Source organism: Podarcis gaigeae (assembly GCF_964106915.1).
Source record: "Podarcis gaigeae genome assembly, chromosome: 3".
Lineage (NCBI taxonomy): Eukaryota > Metazoa > Chordata > Lepidosauria > Squamata > Lacertidae > Podarcis > Podarcis gaigeae.
The window spans coordinates 83,006,373-83,025,383 of record NC_139680.1 but is presented as its reverse complement, the minus strand read 5'-3'; the positions used below and the strand labels follow the sequence as shown (position 1 = coordinate 83,025,383).

At 45.8% G+C, this 19,011-nt stretch overlaps 1 protein-coding gene across 9 annotated transcripts in view; it reads right to left on the bottom strand.

The window, feature by feature from the left end:
- The window catches only part of TJAP1 (tight junction associated protein 1), a 42,241-nt gene that overhangs the window by 6,405 nt on the left and 16,825 nt on the right, over positions 1–19,011 (bottom strand). For 4 of the 9 annotated variants that reach the window (XM_083732440.1, XM_083732442.1, XM_083732443.1 and 1 more), the window contains 7 exons: positions 15,896–15,990; positions 12,895–12,946; positions 10,153–10,310; positions 7,091–7,119; positions 4,418–4,579; positions 3,201–3,267; positions 8–115 (listed from right to left, as the gene is read on the bottom strand). In XM_083732440.1, the coding sequence (XP_083588566.1) occupies positions 8–115; positions 3,201–3,267; positions 4,418–4,579; positions 7,091–7,119; positions 10,153–10,278 (492 nt within the window). In that variant the 5' untranslated portion in view covers positions 10,279–10,310; positions 12,895–12,946; positions 15,896–15,990. Of the gene's footprint in view, positions 1–7; positions 116–2,713; positions 2,744–3,200; positions 3,268–4,417; positions 4,580–7,090; positions 7,120–10,152; positions 10,311–12,894; positions 12,947–15,895; positions 15,991–19,011 lie in introns of all 9 variants that reach the window. The other 5 variants (XM_083732437.1, XM_083732438.1, XM_083732439.1 and 2 more) reach the window with 3 other exon arrangements.

Below are 19,011 nucleotides of genomic sequence, written 5' to 3'. Positions count from 1 at the left end.
TACTTACATTAAGCTCTTCCAGTTTATTGATGGTTGTTTTGGCATCCAGTAGTTTATTAGTGAGCTCCACAATCTCCCAATCAAGAGTCTTGCGATCCATTTCGGCTTTTTTAATCTGGAGTACAGGGATATATAGGGGGTGAGTCCCATTTGTCAGCAGCAGCTGGACTTCCTCCCTGCCCAATTCCCTTCAAAGAAAAAAACCCAACCCCACTCAACGCCAATAAATTCAGAGCTCCCTTTTTGCCCTTAAGCAAGGGAGGAAGATGGGGCTCAAACAGCACATGGAATCAGTCATTCTGCATCCGTTTGCTTGGAGGACTTAAGACACATTTACTAGTTATGAAAGCAATCTGCACTTGGAGCCTTCACTGGTGCAGCTGCTCTTCATAGCTATTTGGCAAGCAAATCATGCAGAGGGTGAACACTGTCCCTTAAGTAGTCAGGGTTTGGACATGCCAACAGGGAATATTGTGACATTGGGCTTTGAAGATGCTCCCTAGTTGTGTGAAGCCTGTTGAGAGATATCCTTAGCATACCTGTAGCGCATCCGTCACTTGGGTAGTCAGTTAAAAACAACAACAACCGCTAGTGTAGGACCTCTTTATCCAAGGGATGGATGGCAACCGTAACAACTGGAAGAGTACACAGCCCAGCTCCCATTGAGTAATGTGGTCTCCTAAGCAAACCTTCTCTCCCTCAGCACAGCAATTACTAACACTTTATCCTACAAAGGATAATGGCAATACATAATGACACTTCTGACACTATAGGTAGGGATCCAGCAATCTGCTTGCACCTCATTGATAGTAAAATATGAATGTAAAACAAACTATGCACCTCCTGCAAATTCCAATAAAATCTCAGTTTTCATTTTATCAAAGAACATGCTTCTAGCCCACACAGCTGGAGAAGGGGGGGCACCTTGGAGGCATGTGGCAAGAGTTACACACTTTTTAAAAAAACAAAGAATCGCGGCAGGTTTTCTAGCATATACAAGAGCAGCACACATTCACTCAGTGCTTGCATCATAAGCTTCAATTCCTGCTCCCCTAATTTCACCAGGCTTTTATTTTTTCCCCACTCCTTGCAATTCCTAGCCTCTCCACCAAAAAAAGAGTGGGAGACATTCTGCAGAATTGCCAAATTTGGAAACTTGATCAAGACATGAGAATTTTAAGCAGAGCATACAGATACAGAGCTCTGTACATGCAAGGTGTTTTTTTCCCTTCTAAAAAAAAGAATAAAACTTCAGAAGCAAGAAAGTTAGAATACTGGAAATTGTGTATGTTATGGAAGAGAAGCAAATGGGGGGGGATTCTTATTTTGCAAAAATTATTCTGTTACTTCCAGTCACAGGGAAGGGAAGAGCTCTGCGAAGGGGAAATCCAGCTCTGGAAATTCAATAAGCATTTTCTTGCTCATTTTGAAACCTATCTTCTTCGCAGACATGCAGTCAAATACCATGCATGTTTGCTCAGAAGTAAGTTATCGCTGTCTCCAATGGGGCTTACATCAAATGAAGTGTGCATAAAACTGCAGCCTTAAGTATTAACAAGAAAGCTGAGATTCTCCAGGTGCTTATTTTGCATTCAGTGTGGTGCAATCAGAGAGTTGTAGAATACACTGCAAAAAAGGCAGGATCTAGACAAAGTTCGTTGAACTTGCATCTCCCCTGAAATCAATGGAATTTAAGTCGTGACTAACCTGTCCCATTGATTTCAATGGGCATGAAGTCCAACTAACTTTGTCTGGATCCAAGCCCCCCTCCCTCCAGTTACAGTAACTGGATTTAAAATGAATGGAACTGGAGACCCCTAGCTCCAAGAATCAAGGTCCCAGCCCTCTGCCTGCCTTCCCCCAGATCCTTCAGGCGATGGCTCGGGCACCAACACAGAAGAGTCCTAAGGCCATCCCACCAAGCACCTGCCTCAGCAGCAAATTTCACTAGGCTCAGATAACAGCTGAACTTCCTCCACACTTGCCTTTCTACAAGAAAAATGGAGGGCACGAATAAGCTCAGCAGGATGCAGGTAGCCTATAAAAATGATCTGGGATGCAGACTGAATTTGTACTGAAATGAATAGCCCTGAGTGTGCACACCTCTGTGGGGCTTGTTAACTTGGTCTCTAAGAGCTATAATTAAAGAGACATATTCAAGATGCCAGGGAAGAGTTTTTCTGCTTCCTCTGAAATTCAACAGAAATGAATAGGGGAATGCCACAGGGCAGAGATGGCTGAACTACCAACGTCCAATTTCAGTGGCTTAAATGTTAATAGGGCACGTCTTTTTAAAAAATATTTGAAGTTCTGCAGGAATCCGTTCACAATCCACCGAGACCCCAAGTGACAAGAAGTGCCTTATAATACAAGCTGGTGGCCAACATACTAATCATTGGAGCTGCATCCAGATGACTAGAGAAGAGCATTACTCTAGAGAGGGTCCCATGAATTCCAGGTTTCTCTAAGCAGAGGACATTTCTTTCCCAAGCTAGACCATAACTGAAAGTAAGAACAGCCCATGCTAGAACATGCGGGCCAGAACTGGTCGGATTTCCAAGGATAGCCTTTCCCCTGCAAAACCCAAGCTGCTGGGACCCCATCTAGGACAGAAGTAGGGCTGGATAATGTGCGACCAACAATGAAACTGGACAGGCTGAGGCATGTGCAGAGGAGATAGAAAAACAACAACACACAAACGAAAAGACGCAACTGCAAAAATCCAGCTTTGACTGAGCGAGGCCTGAGAGGTGAGTGCACCCAGCATTTGCCAGCAGCAGCAGCATTGGAAAGAAAAGGAGAGAGACAGAGAGAGAAAAAGGAAAGAAAAGAAACAGCCATGAGTGTTATGAATGCACACAATACACAAATGTTGGCTCCACTCCCACAACCCCATGATGAGTTTTCCCCACCCGGATCCTACAAAAAGCAGCACATCAAATTTCCAGCACTCTGGGTTTTTTAAAAGCTGGTGTCAGACAAAAACTACAAGTAGCTACATTGCAGAAGAACCCAAACTCTGGTGCAGGCAACATAGACGATCTAGAATGCAAAGCTCCCTCTGGGCAACTTCATGCTGAGATTCTGCCTCAAATCCTGACTTACATCCTGGTGTTACTACACTGCAATGGGAGTCAAGCCATTAGACAAGAGTGTGGCCCACCCGCTCTTCCCTCTTATAGACTCGGCAGGTCAATTACCAGGGTGTGCAGCTTCTCCTCCAAATCCTGATTGGTTCTCTGTGAGGCTGTGTAACTGTTCTGCAATCTATAGACAGACACAAGATCGTTCAGGTTACTGAAGTGACACAAGACACCCTGCAATTCAGATGTTAGGTGAGGTGGAGATATTTCAAGAAGCCGTGTGCCATGGCTCCAAGTCATAGTTTCACACCTTCCAGTCCATAGATGAGCAGTTGACCTTTCCTTGTAGCAAGCCCAAGAAGTTTAAGTTGAGGGAGGAATGTTATGTTCATGGGTAGAAGAGATGGAAGAAAAAACAAGCCTGACCAACTTGCAGAGGACCAAAACTGGTCTTGGTCTCAGCCTTGGAGAAAGGATGCTAAAGGAATCAGAAGATTAAAAAAAGACTCTTAAACCTAGTTTTATCTAATGGGAGGGAAACTTTGCCAACAAGTGTCAATCCCATTGCCCTTTCTGCATTTTCCATCTTCTTTTCTATCTATGAAGACCTTATCTCAGGTCCAGTTCCATCTAGTTAACCTCCAAGGTTGTGGGACAGGGGAAAAATCCTCCAAACTTCTATCTATAGGTCATCACCTCAATGACTCAACAAATGCTAGTAGTTTTGCTCACTGGAACAAAATGATGCAGCTAAAACAGATACCATGGGGGAGGATTAATGAATGCATCTTCTGACAATTGTGCCTTCCTTCCCTATAGCCTACCAGGATTAAATGCAGCACCCTTCCCTTGAGGCAGGGTGAAGCAAAATCCCTTTGCCATACTCAGCTGCTTTTAGTTTTTAGCAAAGATGAGGCAAGGCCTAATCTTCTTCATCATACCTGTTTCACCTCTCAGATTGTGCCATGTGGTAGTCATAAAGATATTAACATATCAGTCCCAGGGAACACTAAGCCAGTAAGTCATAGCATGAAAAATGCTGATGGACGAATTTTGGCTTTTAAAATAAGGTTTCCACCCCACTCATGGCCCCCGTCCCAAGGACCCACTTAACACTAAACCATTTCCCGTGCACAGAATGATTCATACGACTGTCAGCGGGGAGGGGACAAAATATATTGTGCAATGACACATTTATTGCTTCCCCAAAAAATCTGAAAATAGCAATCCCAAGTATAGGACATACATCTCAGATTGTTAGGAAGCAATGTGTCCTTCTATCCAGCTGGTTCCCTTCTCTTACAGCACCCCAGAGCTTCTTAAAGCTGACATACCTACGGAACTTGTCCTTGAATTTTTCTAGCTCCTCACGATTCTGGCCCAGCTCCATCTCCAGATAGTCTTGCCCAGACTCCAACTCCCTTTCCATTGTCTCCATTTTGTTGGTGACATAAGCCAGACGCCGACGCAGCTCCTCATTCTCATGCTGCAACAACCTAAGGCAAACAAAGCAACAACATCCTGAATAAAAACTACAAGTGCTGCAGTCTTCCATACAGTCGTACCTAGAAGGTCGAACACCTTGGCTCCCGAACAAATCGGCTCCCAAACAATCAAAACCCTGAAGTGAGTGTTCCGGTTTTCAAATGTTCTTTTGGAACCTGAACGTCCGACGGGGCTTCCGCGACTTCTGATTGGCTACAGGAGCTTCCTGCAACCAATCAGAAGCTGCACTTTGGTTTTGGAAGTTGAGCGGACTTCCGGAACAGATTCCATTCCATGGTACGACTGTACAACACTTACAGCCTCACTTTTGAAAGAGGGCTGCAGCAAGGCACATTCAGACAATTCTGCCAACCCCTTCCCTTCTCTTTTCAGGTGAAAGCAGCACACAGGATATGAAAAGACATCTGGAGAAAATGACTGTGTTGTGAAAAAATCTCGGGATGAGTTTACAGATCTTCCCTGCCCCCAGCAACCATTCACCACAAGAGAAGAAATAAAGCCCAGGTTTCCAACATAATAATAATTTTAAAACCCCATTTGCAAACCTCCATTTCATAGTGCTGAGGCATGCTCAGCACTAGAACCAGTGCAACTTCAAATGCGTGAATGAGCAAAAAAACAGTTTATTCACTCTTAAGTTTTCATGTCCAACAAGGAATTACAGTACATTTTACTACAGAGGTTTTCAGGTATCCCCCTAAGCCAGACATAGGCAACCTTCGGCCCTCCAGATGTTTTGGCCTACAACTCCCATGATCCCTAGCTAACAGGACCAGTGGTCAGGGATGATTGGAATTGTAGTCCAAAACATCTGAAGGGACGAAGGTTGCCTATGCCTGCCCTAAGCTCTACTGGATTCCTGTCAGTGCCTTCGAGTTCCAGGAGGAGGACTCTGGAGGCATATCTGCACATCAGGAAGAAGAGGATCAACAGAGATTGGGAAAGATGGGTAATAAGGTGCATTCTGGTGGTCAGGAATAGCAAGGGTGTTCTAGTGAAGCCTTTTCTGGATCTTGCGCCACTAAATTCTGTTTATGAGTAGCAAGCCGCTTTGAGTAGGCCTGAGCACATACGGGAATCTGCTGTAGATAAGAAAAGGTCATGTCAGTTGATCATATTGCCGCCAGAGCAGAGACAGAGAGCCTTATTCTCAGTAGCCCGCCACTCATCCATGCCTGCAGCGTCTCAGTTTACAGTATCTGTACTAAACACAGTAGCCAGATGGGGCTGTGCAGTTTAGGTGTCCTCCACTGGAAGATGAGACTCACTCAATAATTTACGTGCTGCCATGAAACATCTAGCAAGGATGCAGGGAGGCGGGTCAGTCGACATCGGCCCATCTCCACCCTCACAGAGGAAAAGTGACCCAGTTTCCAAGCAAGTGAGTGGAATCAGTCTATGGAGGAAGATACAGCCTATGTTTGCATAACGGCTCACTGGCACAGAAGTCTTCTGCTGCCCCAGCCATACATCTGCTTGCATGCACAAAGTCTCCCAACAGTTCTGCTACTATTGCATTGGGTTTGTTCTTCACTGATTTAAGAGCAGTCCAAAATATTGCTGCCTCCTTGCAGATATTTTTACACATCTGACTTTCATAGTGAGAGAGACTGCACAAAGGACATATCCCAAGCACAGCAGATCACATTCAAATAATAGCGCTTAAAACATGTTTTCAAGAAATTAAAATAGATGCCTGCTGTTGGAATGATTGATTGCCTATCCACTCTTCCTGCTGGAACAGCAAGTTGAAAACCTAATGTAAAGTTTGGACCCTTTGTTTGTGCTTGTACAGCTGGGTCTCCACCTACACTAGCTTTGGCATCTATGCCTGAGGCAGCTATATCAGTTCCGGGATCGTCGTTCCAGCCACTGCACCATCAAGCTTCCTGATGGGCACAGAGCAGAGAACCTCTGGCCTGCAAATTATCATCATCATCAAATTTATTACCAGGGCGGGTTACAAAAAAATGAAATTCAGTATTAAAAACCATTAAAACAAATTTCAGTCACAATAATAGGGTGGGTCCTGAGTATCTCAGGTGCCAAAGGCCAGGGTAAACCTGACCTGCCAGGTGACACCTTCTGGTCCTGAAACCAAACCCACCTTCTCCACGCTTGACATAATGTGTGATGGCAGGTAGAAACATGGCTGCAGAATGCAGGTTTAAATTTTAGCTGATATGTGTTTAATCCCACTTGGGCAGTATCTCCCCCACCCCAAGGGCCAGCTTTGATAGGTGGGCGGGACCACCCCTATCAATCACCTGGTGTCACTATGACACCAGATGATTGGCAGGTAGGTGGTCCCACCCACCTACCAAGCTTGGCCCATCAGGGAGGGGGAAGATGAAGATCTGGCTCATCAAACCCAAAAGGCCCCAGCCCTGGTGTAGAGCCTTAAAGGAAGCGAAAGCCATCACACAAGTTCAGAGAATGAGCATAAATGTAGTAGCCTGGAAAATAAAGATTTGCATAACGAAAGCAACGAAGATACTTACCTCATCCTTTCTGCATCCGTCAAGGGCTCCTGTGCAAAAAAGGAAACAGAAGCAAGAATCTCACTGCAAAATATGGGCAAGTTTTCAAAGTGGCAAACTGAAGCATACAAGTGCCAGATGGATATAACCCACAGCACCCTCTAATTCTCATACAAAGAGCTCTGGTCCAACCACACCCGGATGGGATTAATTTTATTTATTTTTTTATTTATTGAATTTATATACCACCCTATACCCAGAGGTCTCAGGGCGGTTAAGATTCAATCCTGCACTATACCAGCCTAAATTATCTCAATCACCAGACAGCTTTAAATTGACAGCATTACAGTGTTCACTATGAAAACCGAAGACCTGCTCTGTGGTGAATACGATCCTTCGTTAATGAACAGACCGAGGGAGATACTCCAAGCCACTTTTTTTGTTCTCTTTTACTGCCCATGAGCATCCACACTGCATTTAGGATACCCACTGGCCAGCAAATACTGTATACTGTCCTGTACTCTATATTGCTCAGGCCACCATACACGTAGGTAAAGCACCACACAAATGAGACCGCTACTAACAATCTTAAAACAATCCCCATTGTATAGGAAGACACTTCAAGTTACATGCCATTGTTTTGTTTTTAATTATTTCTTACATTTCCTGGCCCCCTCCCAACCAGCTATTCCTTCAAGGAGCTCAGGGGAGCATGCAGGGCCTCTCCTCACCCCCCCCCCCCAATTTATCCTCAGAAAAAGGACTTTGAGGTAGGTTAGGCCTAGAGAGTGTTAGCAGTCGAAGGTCGTTCTGTGAGCTTCGTGCCTCTGTAGGAATTTGAACTCTGGTCTTCCCAGACCTAATCAAACACTACACCATACGGACTTAATATCCCTAAACAATACTGACACATACTGCTGAGTTCAGATTTTGGGGAGGACCCTTGAGCAAAACACCCTCAGCAAACTGCAACTGCCTGCTTCCATTCTTTTTATTTTTGTTGCTACCACCTGCTTATCTACCAGTTTGTCCGGGTCTCTGCTACTTTTTGCTTGCTCGCTGCATCTCTAGGTCCAGGGGGCTTTCAATGATGGGCCCCTTGCTAGGGCAAAGGGCCTTGGCAGGCGCCCAATCATGCCAGCCTAAGACGGTGGTCCTGAACGTACTGACTGTAGCAAGATTTGCCCTATCAGATTACACAGTATGGGGCAACTGGCAATCTCCCAGCATGCAATGCCTGATATAAGAGGGCAGGAGAGAGATCTGGGCAAAGACAAAACGCCTTTTCATTAGGGTACACTCAGCTTAAGAACCTCTTTCCGTGATGGATGGGAGTGAGTGGCAGTTTTTCTCAAGAACTGTGCCAAGAAAGGTGCCTGAGAAATTTACCGGGCAGTTTAGCAAAACAGGTAAGCTGCCATAAACACATATACTGGCACTCGACAGGTAAGCATCTCCAAAGAAGCGTACCCAGGGCAACCTGGATGCCAAAAGGAAGGAAGAAAATCAATGAGCTACTCAGAAAGCATGACGTATTCAGTATTCAAGCATGTTGGGCTCAGTTTCCGATTTTAAGGATCAACACAAGCAGGGAATGAGCTGATAAGAAACATGTTGGGTGGATAATATTTGGGGATAAAACCCCTTTGGTCAAACCTCACGAAGACTTAAGGAGATCTGCTCTAAGTTACGACAGACAAAACTTGGCAGACAAACATCTGTCCCTCACTCCCTCTTCGCTAAGCACCTACCTTGTTTAGCGCTAAGCTGAAGGAAGGGGAGGCTCTGGGTGAGGCACTGCCCTCCTCCTGGCTCCAACGTGAGGGAGGGGAGAAGGACCCTTTTCCTGAGTAGCTCGGCTCCAGCACTGGCCTTGGGCTAGTTCTGCAACCCAGGGGCTGTAGCCACACGAGCCGCGGTGGGTATTCACTCTGGTCTTGCCCTTCATCCCTCCCTCCCTCCTGACCCAGCGTCTTCCACGGAGGCAGATGCTGTTGCTCAGAAGACACCCTTGCCAAGCCCAGCTCTGCCAGGTGCTGCAGCTGATACTGACACAGATCCACCACCCGCTTCTCCATGGAGAGGAACTTCTCCTTGCTGTCCGTCCTCACCAAGACGGGCTTCCTCCTTAGCCTGGAAGCCCTCTCCATCTCCTCTGGCAGCTTCTTACGGCAAGGTACCACATCGAGACCCTCGCGCCTCTGCTCTGCTTTCCTCCTAGTGAGCCGAGGGCTTTTCTCAGCCGTCCGCCTGGTGCCTTCAGGCTGGCTCTCCTTCTGCCCTTCTGGTGTGGAGCACCTGGGAGAAGTGGGGGAGTCCTGGCTCCCTTCTCCTGTTCTGCCCTCCCCCAAGGAGTGCAAGTGGACAGGGCTCAGCACCCGGTGGGTGATCTCGTCCAGGAACTTGGAGAACTGGAGCTTCTCCTCCGTGATCTTCTCCTTCCGCCTGACAGAGTCGGAGCAGCTCCCGCTGTTGTGCTCGGAGCCGCGCTTGTCCTGCCTGCTCAGGCACAGCTGAGGGTCGCTGTACTTCCGTGAGCGGCGGCCACGGGCCAGGGTCTCCACCGAGCGAGATTTGCGCAGGCTCTCAGGCCGCACTTCCAGCATGTCTGTCTGCTTCAAGATGCCCTTGAGGGGCAGGTGGGTCGATGGGACATGGAACTTCCTAGGTGCTAAGATCTCAGCGGGCTCTTTGAACATGAGGGAGCGCTCCAGGCTTCTACTCTTGAAGGAGCAAGTCGGCCTCCGGCCTTCGTCCCCAGAAACCACTACCGTCTCTACACTTCGACTCATGAACTTACTGAGCCGCCCGCGGCTAGGGTGCCGACAGTGCCTCACACTCCGCCTTCCCGTTTTCCCGCTGTGAAGCAGCACAGGCGACAGAGTCCGGCTCTTCAGGTTCAGCTCTGCTCGGCACCCTGCTAGCTCCTTGTCGCTGCTCGACTCCAGAGACCAGGAAGAAAAGTTAACGTTGCAAACCTCATACCCATCCACCTGCTGTTTGGGCTGGCCTGCCTTGGGGTAACTAAACCCCTTCGGCTGACGAAGCGGGACCAGGCCCTTAGCTGCCCGGCTTTCAGTTACCTGACTCTGCTCCGCCAAAATCACACCATCTTGGTCGTCACGCAGGATGGGCAGCTCGTGCCGGATCTCGCGGTGCTGCGGAGGAGCCTTGCGGTAAGGCTTCTTGGAAGGTGCAGTGCTCGTCATTGTCCCCTCGCTTGACTTGCACAATAGGTCACCTGCCGAGAGCAGAAATTGCAGAGGAGAGGGAGAGTCACATATGCCCCATTCAGCCCAGATACGTTCCCACAAGGCAGTCAGATATCCTGTGTCCCACAGCAGCCAAACATCCAGAGAACCGAGGAAAGAGGCAGGCCAGAGCCTTGGAAAGCAGCTGTAGTAAAAAAGGAGGGAAGAAGAAAAAGCACAGCTGTGTCCTCCCAGCTAGCAAGAGCAGAGGATTGGCTCATCCTCTCTCTCTCTCTGTGTTATGCACATACACACACTAACATACAGTGTGTGTCCAGATTATATATAGCGAACGAGAACAGGCCTCAGAGCAGCATATTGATTGGGCTCTTTAGGAAAGGCCGTTTCCGATATGGAAACTGAAAACCTTGCAGGCGGGAATGACAGGCCAGGCAGGAGCTATTGATCTTGTGCTGTCGCTGCCAAGAGGGACTACATGGGAGAGAACGGCAGGCATTAAGCATGCCGACAGGCTGGAGGAATTATGTGCTTGTATTAGTTAAAGCCAAATTACTCCCAAGTGTGTCAGGGATAAAACGGCAGAGAGAGGCACTTTCGCTGCCACTCTAAGGGCAAAGCTTGGAGGCACTTCTAGGACAGAAGGAACCCTGCTGAAAGCTGCTGAGCTATGCTGCTGCATCAGGGCTTAACAACGCAGGCCTACATTCTGTAAAAGCTATGAGCCATGAACAGCACCTACCTGTGTCAGGTTCCAGGACAGCATTCGCCAGAGGCAGCAGGCAATTTATAATGGGGAGGGGGGGGAGAATCAGGACTGATGCAAATGCTCCTGAAAGCACAGACAAGAGGCCTCTGCCTTCTGCTGTGTAGGTAAAAAATTAGCCAACGGCAGTGATCCTGCTGCTGCCGGCCAAGACTATAAACTTGTCAACAAATGCAAGTCAAGTGTCCAAAAGCCTTCCAGAAATCAGGCAGCCAGCTTGACGGAAGCTTAGCCATGAAATCCTTCTCTGATATACAAGGGAGCTGGAATCTGCCTTCCTCGGGCCTTTCAGTCCTCACAACCCCTGCAAAGTTCACAAACCATGTGGCCCCAAAACAGCATTTCCTGAGGTAGCTAAAAGGATACAGGAAATGTTGCTCTGTGAAATCTCATCAACTAGAACACCCTTAACAGATGATACTCCTCTACAGATAAGGACTGCACGCAGAACTTGCCTGTGCTGGATTCGGCACAGCTCTTGGCTTGCTTCTGTTTCTAAGTACTACGCTAGAATGATGTAACAGCATCAAGTACTTCTACTACTGACATACATCAAGGGCAAACAGCAGGCATGGCACTGCAGGAAAGTGACAATAAGCACATGCTCACAACAAAGGTCAGTCAGGGCAGAAAAGCTGAGGCCTGCTAAAGGAGCAGGAAGCACAGACATGGCCAGAGTTTGACGCTTCAGGGAATGCTTTGCTGAAGGCACTTTCATTTCAAGCAAGCAGTTTCTTGTCCATTTCCTCCTCCACAAGGAATGCATTTCCTTCAGTCAATGGGCAATAAAAAACCCCAACATCATAGGTTTTGCAGCCCTCAAGAGTCAGCCTATTGTAATGCCTGCTTAGAGCAGAGCAAGAGGTAAATGAAGACAAAGAAACAAACACAGGTTCTCTGTGGCATTTTGCTCTGTAGAGCCACTGGGTTCTTATCAAGTCAATAACAATTTGGGTAAAGAAGGCACTGTACCTTTGTGCTTAAACTGCCTGGAACTGTCCCATTACTCCCATGGTTCCCTCCAGCATTCCATTACACACAAGTCAAAACATATCTGTACAGCTGGAGGTAAACGCAGGGCAGCTACAATACCAATGACAATGTTTTGCAGGCACCATGTCTTCCAGACTGCAGCAGTCAAAGCTTCTGTAAGGCCTCTCGTAACCTGATGACTCATGGGTGAAAGTGCGTGCCTTTTGCTACCTCCTCCCCAGTATTGAACCCACTGAATTAAAACATGCTACCCTGCTAATCAAAAAAGGCTGTAAAAACTATCCATTAATTAAATCATAACAGCAAGCGCAAAAATGAGCAAAGATAACTGGTTGCAAATTAAACATGTCCTAGTATATTCTTGAAAACCAGTTTAAACAGAAATGACTTACGGTTTTCTAAAAACAACAACAACAACAACAACAACAACAACAACAAGGCTGGCCATTTAAGAGACCTCCTGGAAGTAACGTTCTATAATCTGGGGTCAGTCTTGAGAAGGGCTTCCTCAGCGCTCTACATTTCTCATTGTAGGAAGAATCATAGCTCAGTAGTAGCTATGGTTTTGAATGCAGAAGGCCCCAGGCTGAATCATCTCCAGGTAAAAGGACCAGAGAGCAGATGACACGAGTGAGACTCACTGGGGAGCCTCAATAAATAGGCTAAACTGGACTAGATGGGTAAGTAGTGACCAGATATATGACAACTTCTTATGTACATCTCGTTCATAAAGGGGATTGGGTAAGGCTTCTTTGGCCGACTCTCACTGAAGGAAGGTCAAATGTGGAGCAGTGCAACGCCTAAGTATGAGGCAATCCCCACAGCTAAGCCTATAACAGATACGCTGAAGAACTTACCAGCCTGGATTCAGATTTGAAGCCTCATGAAGAAGGCACTCAACCCAACAACCTAAAAAGTGAGGAAAACAAAGACGGTTTACTATGGAGCTCAGCTCCTCCTCTCTTTTCCAGCTCAAGGAATAAACACTTATGTCAGTCCCCACCTGAAATATGCCCAATCTGTAGGATCACAGGTCAGATGGGGGTGGGGGGAATAGCTGCAAATACCTAAATAAAGCTCAAAACTGTCAACAAAACATTCTGGTAGAGCACATTTCCCCATGTACACCAAAGGGTAATACTGAGTACAGTCGTACCTTAGTTTTCAAACAGCTTAGTTCTCGAACGCTTTGGCTCCCGAATGCCACAAACCCGGAAGTGAGTGTTCCAGTTTGTGAACTATTTTTGGAGCTTCCTGCAGCCAATTGGAAGCCACGCCTTGGTTTCCGAACATTTTGGAAGTTGAACGGATTTCCAGAACGGATTCTGTTCGAGAACCGAGGTACGACTGTATTTTGATTTTACAACTATTTGCTGCTGTGCTGATCCATGAGAAAACAAGAGTTCAGGTACTGATTCATAAAAGGCTCAGGAGTCAAAATGAAGGTGGACAGCAGATTCCCATGAAACAGACTACACTGTCCTCTATTTCTGAAAGGAATTGTAAGATGTATGGGGGGTGGGGGAGAATGCTTTTGAAATCTGTACCAACTATTTGCTGGCCCTCTTAAAAGAATGTCCCTCACCTTCTTTACCACAGATCATCTCTCCCATGCCTAGCTCTCAGAGCGAAATGAGCCTAAATTGTGCAGGTATGGCATATATACAACCAGATGCCCTCAAGGTCAGGGAACTATGAACAGAGGGGTAGAACAATAGGTCGGAGAATAGGATTCTGGCCTGCTATTTCCACTCAAGCTCTCACACAATCTGGTGGGGTTGCATTGCTGAAGTTTTCCCTGGCCCTCCCAGCTACTTTCCTCTATCAATGACACCCAACCTTGGAGTTGGGGTTACATTATGTGTACAAAAACTCCACACCCTAAGTCAGAGCCATAAACAAAGTTAGTGTAACAGGAAGCCAGGAGGGCCTGTGCTGGGCAAGAGAGCTGCTGAAACAAGTCTTTGAGATGCCCTAGGATTGGCCCTGCCCCAACAAGCTTGTTGGCCCCTGTCCTTACTACAGTGTTTTCTTCGGGCCTCAACTAGCACAGAACAAACAATCTCACAATAGCATAGCTATTCTGTTCCAAGGCCACAGAGCAATAACTAGATCTACACTTCTCCAAGTCCAACAATACAGGAACGCAGCATGGTGCCTGTGAGTAGACTTGTGGGGGTGGGGAGAGGCTTTCCAAGAAGGCTCAGCATACTCTCCAACTCCATGCAAACACAGAAACAGGACAATTGTTTTCATCAGGTGCAAAATTCAGCAGCCTGAGAATCTCCCTTTTTTATTTATTTTAAAAGCTGCAAGATCCTAGTTTTTCAAATGCATAAAATATATTATACATGTATCTGTACACAGATGCACAACTATATAGAGGTCATATAACTAAATAAACATGGTGGTTTGTTGCTTAATAAAAAGTACAACATGCAACCCAAAAGTTCACACAGTAAAACAAGTTACAAACAATGTAAAGCAGCAGAAAAGAAATGTTCTATTGTCAGGGAAGGCAAGCACAAGAACAATTGTCATGGTCAGGTAACATCCTGTTGGGTTCAGGCTCTTCCCTCCACAAGGATGGTGGGCCTAGTGGGATGGTCTGCCCATGGAGACTAAGAGAATCCTTTGGGAGCTTCCTAGTGGCACGACTGGGGCACCAGTTGAAACCTTCCTTGCTCTGTGGAATGCAGATGTGGCTCAGATAATTGACACAATTACTCCTAAGCATGTGGCAAGCTAAATAGGTCCCACTCAGTACCTGGATTTACCAGGCAGTTGGGACAGTGAAGTGGCTAGGGAGATGGCTTAAACACAGTGCTGAAAAACTTGCAATGATCATAAAATACATCAAGAGCTCACAAGTCTACTCTATGGTGGAGTGAGGGCAGTGCAGCTTCTCCAAATAGTATTCCAAACATGGACTAAGTTGCTATGCACCTTGGCAAGAAGGTTGCTTGCATGCCTCCCACTTAAACATCACGAGTGTTGCAGTTCAATCAATGAACATGCTCAGCATGCGGTCTGATTCTTTTTCGTTAAGATTTTTCAGTAGCTGGGGCCTGTGAATGAGAGTAAGGCACCTGCTGGGGTGTTGACAATCAACTGTGTACTCAATCTTGCCCTTTATGGCTTATAAAAGCTAGCAGAGAAGAGTTCACCTACAAGTTCAGAGATTATCTTGAATATTGAATCAGGTGGTTGTAAGGCTTAAAGAAGCCTTCCCTAGACCCCAAGGATTGCAACAACTATCAAGGAGTCACATGAAAAAAGGTTTTACTCACTATAGGCCCATTTCTGAACACAATTTTACATTGTGGGCACCTATCTTTCAAGCCTTTGATGCCTTAGGGTCCAGCCACCTCAAGGATAGTTCCACCCCCCCCTCCATATGTTCATGTGTTAAAATCTTGTCAGAGGTCCTTCACTGGATGCTCCTATCTTCTGAAATTAAGTGGGTGACTACCACAGAGAGAGCCATTTTGGTTATAGCAGCCTGGTTTTGAAACCTTTTCCCCTAGAGAGACTCGTGTGGTCCTTGTGTTGTTTTGATATCAGGCAAAAGCCTTTTTATTTCCTGTGCATTTTTAAAACCTAGGATATTATCCAACCAAGGGCCCGGTCCATGTGAACGGCATTTTGTCATCCTTGCCTCATCTACAAGAGACATTGTCCTCTACAGTGGAACATGCGCTTCTCCTGTGTCCTGCTGGGTTCTAGAGTACAACATACACGTCCCCTGCTCAGCTCCCTTCCTCCCGGCCATCGCACATGACAAAATACCCAGGGTACCACTGCACAACCCCTTGCAGACATTCCCCACATAGGCCTCTCAGAAAACAAGGGACTTACAGACCCAAAGTGGTGTCCTGTCCAAACATGTTCGTCCTCCCGGCTCTGAGTCTGCGGTATCCACACCGCATCCAACAGCATCTGGGCAACGGCTTCTGAAACCGGAGAAAGGGAACTTTGTGAGAGTTACCAATCGGCTTGACACGCAGGAACACACAAAGAAAACCACAGTACAGGCAAGAACACGGTCAGCACTGGACGCAGAGTATTCTAACTAGGTTTTCAATGAGTATCACAGAACCCGAGCATCAGGCCACAATTCCACAGCATACTGGTAAGGCCTTTAAAACGATTCCCCTTTTTTAAAAAAGGAAAAAAGACAGGAATATTCAACTGCTTGATGTACTTATTGAACAGGCATTTATTCTGGAGTAGAAGATTGCCATGAATTATGCATATACATTCATTATTCCACCTCAATCACAACAGCCCAACCTAATTTGCTGTGAAACAGAGGAGGGATCTTCTGTGTGGGGTGCCCCTCACTTGGCCACAAAGGCTTGGATGCTGTTAAGAACTCAGTGAGCAGCAAGTCAATACAATCTGCAATTCGGTATTCCATTCGGTTTTGAGAAGTAATCTTATCTAAGGACAACTAGAGTAACTGGAGAATAGCAGCTCCCTGAGAGAAACAGGTTTTTTAAAGTTTAAAGCCAAAGTCAAGTGACAGCAATGGATAGTTTACAGTTAGCTTTATAATGGTAAAAAGAAAAAGTAGCTTGGTTTTAAAAAGCTGTCTCCATAACTTATAAGCAAGCCACATTCATGGGAATCTAAGAAACCTCAACACTTTTAAGTTACGTTATTTTCTGGATAAGTCGTATCGTAAGATGCTTCTAAGTCATGCTATCAGGGATCATGTGAAGTAGCCAATCTCCCACAGCTTTCCCCCTTCTAGTTCACTAGCACAGTCACAGCTTACCCATGTTAAGGCTTAAAAAGCAACATCAATTCCACAAAATTAGTTCTCATATTTATGCCAAAATACCAATGGAATTTAACTACAAATTGGATTTAGTTCAGAGTCAAACTCACAGGCCTTGTTCGCGCATCATTGTTTGATAACATTGTTTTGAGAAAATGAATGCAGCCTTTGGAAGATTTAGCTAAGAAAACTCGGCATTCAAAAGAATAAAGGAAGAAACTATAAAAAACAAACCACATTCCCCAAACTGCCCACTTTTCCTCTTCTGTTCAAAACACACATACATGCACTTCTATTCTTAAACAAACTCATCAATGATTCCATGAACTGCGGATTATTGTCTTCCATTTGTTCACCACCTTCTATCCTAAGCCTTTTTAAAAATTTACCAACAACACACAATCACTGTTCCCAATAACACTCAGCTGCCACCAAAACACAAGCAGATTCATTATGTTGCTGCACAGCTGCGGAGAAAAAAACAGGTTACAACAGGAAGCTGAAGATTTAGATAACCAGGTTTCCAAAGAAGCAGGGAGCAGTTTTTGCTGTTGTTTTTCTGAGAGCTTTGATTATGGCCAGTTCAGAGAGCAGAAGCTCAATTTCCTCACCTTTCCAATACTAATTTCATAATACAAATGTTACGGCTGAGCACGCCTAACAATTTTCACACCACTGGAAAATGAGATGAATCAACTTAACTGATTCCTGAGTCCTTAAAGGACTGAGGTTGGAGATTCAACCCCTAAGCATTATTTTGGTACACGGTTGTCATTCCTGCCTTCAGCAGTCAGTATTCTGTACTGCAGCAAAGTTATTTCTACAAATCTAAAGAAACCGAACCTTCATTATTTTCAAAACAAAAAAAAATCCTTCCAGTAGCACCTTAAAGACCAACTAAGTCAGTTCTTGGTATGAGCTTTCGTGTGCATTCTTCAGAAGAAGTGTGCATGCACACGAAAGCTCATACCAAGAACTGACTTAGTTGGTCTTTAAGGTGCTACTGGAAGGAATTTTTTTTGTTTTGACTATGGCAGACCAACACGGCTACCTATCTGTAACTTCATTATTTTGTACATTATTTTGTTTCCTAGAACCAATGAAGAGGGACTCTATCAAAAACTTTGACAAGCTAAGTAAATGTTGGGACAGTCAACAAATGGCATGCAATTGTATGCTACTTTCCCCTGGCTTTTCTATTTCTGCAATGAAACACAGACTTTGAGGCTGTTGTTGGGAGTGGAATACAAGCTTTTAATTCTTCCCAGGGTAGACAAATGGCAGGGAAAATGTTGCTTTCCTATGGGGGGCAGGGGGCTGGGGAGGAAGTTGCATGGTCCTGATGATGGTTTCCACAGTTACTTTTCCATGGAGAAGAGACAAAAAGTCAGGGGAATGAAACACAACTGAATTTAATATGTAGTCCAGCACTACATCAATAGTTTGTGCCTTGATAAATAACTGCAGTGAAGCAAGTATGTCCAGGAGAGGGAGCTTTAGCTCTAGCCAGAGAACGGTAGCGTTGTCACGGGGATTCTCACAAACCTATATATATATTTATTAGATGAATCCTTCGTCTCTCTTTTATTTATAAGCCTGCTTAAAATAGTGTGCTGCTCCATCGGCTCCTTCCACTGTCAATCACTACAAACAAGTAGAGTGGGGAGGAGGCTAGAGAACACACAAGTACCACATTCTACTTAGGAGTGGCTACTAGCCGCAATGGATACGTTCTGCCTCCACTGAACAAGATCATATGACTCTGAACGCCGTTTTCTGGGACTCACAAATGGCAAGAGTCCTGCTTGCAGGCTTCCCACAGGCGACTGGCTGGCCACTGCGAGAACAGGATGCTGGACTAGATGGGCCTTGATCCAGAAAGACTTATTATGTTCTTACACGGGACAAGCCAGAACGAGTCGAGGTTGCACTGCAGAAGACAAACCTGGCTTTTCAACCCTAAAAGTCTTGTCTACAACCCTTACAATTCCAGACCACTCCATCAGGTGTTATCATAGGAGCATCCCGCACACAGCTCTGGACAAAGAACATGACAGAGCTTCAGAATAAAAATCTGTAAGTGCACCTTGCACTATGTTGAGTAATCGCTGTGTAGCCTCTGTATCCTCACATAACCCTACCATTAAAGCTCAAAAGCTCACAAAATGTAATGTGAACAGTAAAGGTAAAG